The following is a 3,442-nucleotide window of genomic DNA, read 5'->3' on the forward strand; positions in this document are numbered from 1 at the left end:
CTGTAACTTTTGGGGGTCCTGGGGGGGTCTGTAACTTTTGGGGTCCCCGGGGCAGTCTGTAATTTTTGGGGTCCCGGGGGGTCTGTAACTTTTGGGGGTCCTGGGGGCGGTCTGTAACTTTTGGGGGTCCCCGGGGGGGTCTGTAATTTTTGGGGTCCGGGGGGTTGTGTCACTTTCGGGGTCCCCCGGGGGGGGTCTGTAACTCTGGGGTCCCGGGGCAGGTCAGTGACGAGCTCCTGGCCATCAACGGGGCCCCCACGGCCGGCATGAGCCCCGCGCAGGCGCTGGCCCGGATCCGGGGGGGGGGCAGCCGCCTGCGCCTGCTGCTGCGCCGCCCCCACGGTGAGACCCCCCCCGGGACCCCGGGGCAGGGTGGGAACGGCCCGAAGGGACACCCCAGAGACCCCCGAGGCACTGGGACGTCCAGGGACCGCCCCCCAAAACGCAGCTGGACAAAACACCCCCCTGCCAGCGCAGTGGTACAGCCCAGGGACACCCCAAAACACACCAGTGAACCCCAATCCCCCCCAGATCGGGTGGTAGAGCCCACAGCCCCCCAAAACACACCGGTGTACCCCAGTCCCCCCCAGATCGGGTGGTACAGCCCCCCAAAACACAGCTGGACAAATCACCCCCCTGCCAGCGCAGTGGTGCAGCCCACAGCTCCCCCAAACTCAGCAAGACACCCCAGTGCCCCCCCCACCGGCAGAGTGGTACAGCCCAGCCGCCATGGAGTCCAGCGGGGCCCAGAGCTGCCCCGCCACCTGCCGCGCCTTCAGCCGCACCCACAAGGGGCTCGTGCTCATCGGCGAGATCGTGAGACGCGGGGGGCACCGCGGGGGGCACCGCACCCGGCGGAGCGGGCACCGGGGGGCACACCGGGACACTCTGGGGCCGGCTCGGGGCAGCGCGATGCCCGGTGCCTGCTGGAGGGGGCAGGGTGACTCGGGGCCGGGTCCTCTGGGGAGGGGGGACACGGTGGGCGCTCATTCGGGGAGGCGGGATCCGTGAGTGCCGGTTAGGGCGGGGCAGGATGTCTGGGATCCCCGTTTGGGGGGCTGGGGGCACCCCGGCACGCGGGTCCCCGTTTGGGGGGCTGGGGGCACCCCGGCACGCCGGGATGGCGGTTGCGCCGGGTCCCCGCTTTGGAAGGATCGGGGGTACCGCACACCCGGTCCCCATTCCGGGACAGCGGCACACCGGGGTCCCCATTCCGGGGCAGCGGCACACCCGGTCCCCCATTCCGGGGATGCCCGGCTGCCGCTGGGCCGACACGTGCCGGGTGTCGGGGGTGGCCTGCCCGCAGTGCCCCCGCGCCTCCCGGTGCCGTTCGGGCGCGTGGAGGGACAACGCCCTGGGAGCGGGGGGGCGGGCGGGGAAGGTGAGCAGGGCGGGGCCGGTGCCGGATGTGCAGCAGCGGCGCTCGGGCGGGGCCGGCCCGCCGTGCCAGCCGGGGTTGCGCCAGCCGGGCCGGTATTGCGGCACGGCGCCCGGGGCACGGCGACCCCTGCCCCTTTAAGAGCCCCCGCGCGGGCCCACCCCGCCATCGCCCCTTGAAGGTGGGTGGGTGGGGGCTGTTGTGCCGCTGCCATGGCGACCGTTGCCGGGAGACGGCCCCGCCCCGGCGCTCCCACAGCGGCGCCCTTGTCCCGCCGCCCACGCGGGGGCGGGGCCAGGGGCCCGCGGGGACATGGGCGTGGCCACAGGGGCCGCTATGGGGGGGGTCCTATGGGTGACCCCACAGCGGCCCGTGGGGGGTCCTATGGGTGACCCCACAGTGGCTTAATGGGGGGGCCTATAGGTGACCCCACAGCGGCCCATGGGGGGGCCTATAGGTGACCCCACAACAGCCTGTTGGTGGCCCTACTGGACATCTGTAGGTGACCCCACAGTGGCTTAATGGGGGGTGTCTATAGGTGACCCCACAGCGGCCCATGGGGGGGCCTATAGGTGACCCCACAACAGCCTGTTGGTGGCCCTACTGGACATCTGTAGGTGACCCCACAGTGGCTTAATGGGGGCGTTATGGGGGATCTATAGGCGACCCCACAGTGGCCTGTTGGTGGCCCTAAGGACATCTACAGGTGACCCCCAGGGGTACCAGAGGTGCTCTGAGAGTCTCTCGGTGACAGCCCAGCGGCTGCAGGGCCCTACAGGACGAGCTCAGGACCCTATAGGGGCCCCCCGAGGCGTTCCTGGCAGCCACACGCGGGGCTGGCACGCAGCGCTATGGGGGACTCTGAGCGCCGGAGCGTCCCTGCTGTGCCTTCATGTCCCTTCAGGGAGCCTGGCTCACACACACACAGGGACTATGGGGCACACATCCCATAAGGGCTGGGGTTGTGTAATGGGGTCAGGGCAGGGGGTCTCTGGGGGGGACTCACAGGGAGCCTGGGTGGAGCGCACAGGGCCTATGGGGCACACAGCACACACCCCATAAGGGCCGTGTCTATAACGGGGTACACTCAGGGGGTCTATGGGGGGGCTCAGAGGGAGCCCAGAGCACACAGGGCCTATGGGGCACACAGCACACACCCCATAAGGGCTGTGTGTATAATGGGGTCTACGTCAGGGGGTCTATAGGGGGGTTCACAGGGAGCCTGGGTCACACACACGCCTATGGGACACACAGCACACATCCCATAAGGGCCGTGTCTATAACGGGGTACACATCAGGGGGTCTATGGGGGGGCTCAGAGCACACAGGGCCTATGGGGCACACAGCACACACCCCATAAGGGCCGTGTCTATAACAGGGTACACTCAGGGGGTCTCTGTGGGGGCTCAGAGGGAGCCCAGAGCACACAGGGCCTATGGGGCACACAGCACACACCCCATAAGGGCCGTGTCTATAACGGGGTACACTCAGGGGGTCTCTACGGGGTCTCAGAGGAGCCGTGGCACATCCCGTCCGGACCCCACAGGTCCCTGTCCCGCAGGTGCTGTGCCTGCTGACCCCACATCAGGGGGTCTCTGTGGGGTCTCAGAGGAGCCGTGGGCACATCCCGTCCGGACCCCACAGGTCCCTGTCCCGCAGGTGCTGTGCCTGCTGACCCTGGTGTGCTTCGGGAGGGGTCTATGGGGGGGTTCACAGGGAGTCTGGTCACACACACGCCTATAGGGCACACAGCACACACCCCATAAGGGCCGTGTCTATAACAGGGTACACTCAGGGGGTCTCTACGGGGTCTCAGAGGAGCCGTGGCACATCCCGTCCGGACCCCACAGGTCCCTGTCCCGCAGGTGCTGTGCCTGCTGACCCTGGTGTGCTTCGGGGCGTCGCGCTCGGGCTACCTGGGGCTGGCAGCGGTGGAGCTGGTGTTCGCTGCGCTGGTGCTGCTGGCCTGGAGCTGCCGCCTGCCGCAGCGCATGCAGCTGCTGCACTGGGGCTGGAGCGTGAGCGCGGGGGCTCCGGGGCTGGGGTGGGGGGTTACAGGGGGTT

The 3,442-nt window shown here is 69.1% G+C and overlaps 2 protein-coding genes across 2 annotated transcripts in view; both read left to right on the plus strand.

Moving 5' to 3' along the window:
* MAGIX (MAGI family member, X-linked) overlaps positions 1-728 on the plus strand; it is a gene marked incomplete at both ends in the record, with an annotated part of 3,399 nt that extends 2,671 nt beyond the window's left edge. Inside the window, one exon of the mRNA XM_039723810.1 lies at positions 222-728. Within this exon, the coding sequence (XP_039579744.1) occupies positions 222-728 (507 nt within the window). The remainder of the gene's footprint in view (positions 1-221) is intronic.
* Positions 723-3,442, plus strand: part of PLP2 (proteolipid protein 2) — a 4,199-nt gene continuing 1,479 nt past the window's right edge. Inside the window, exons 1-2 of the mRNA XM_039723811.1 lie at positions 723-816; positions 3,244-3,396. Coding sequence (XP_039579745.1) covers positions 730-816; positions 3,244-3,396 — 240 coding nt within the window. The 5' untranslated portion in view covers positions 723-729. The remainder of the gene's footprint in view (positions 817-3,243; positions 3,397-3,442) is intronic.

Source organism: Passer montanus, unplaced genomic scaffold, assembly GCF_014805655.1.
Source record: "Passer montanus isolate IOZ18808 unplaced genomic scaffold, ASM1480565v1 scaffold503, whole genome shotgun sequence".
NCBI lineage: Eukaryota > Metazoa > Chordata > Aves > Passeriformes > Passeridae > Passer > Passer montanus.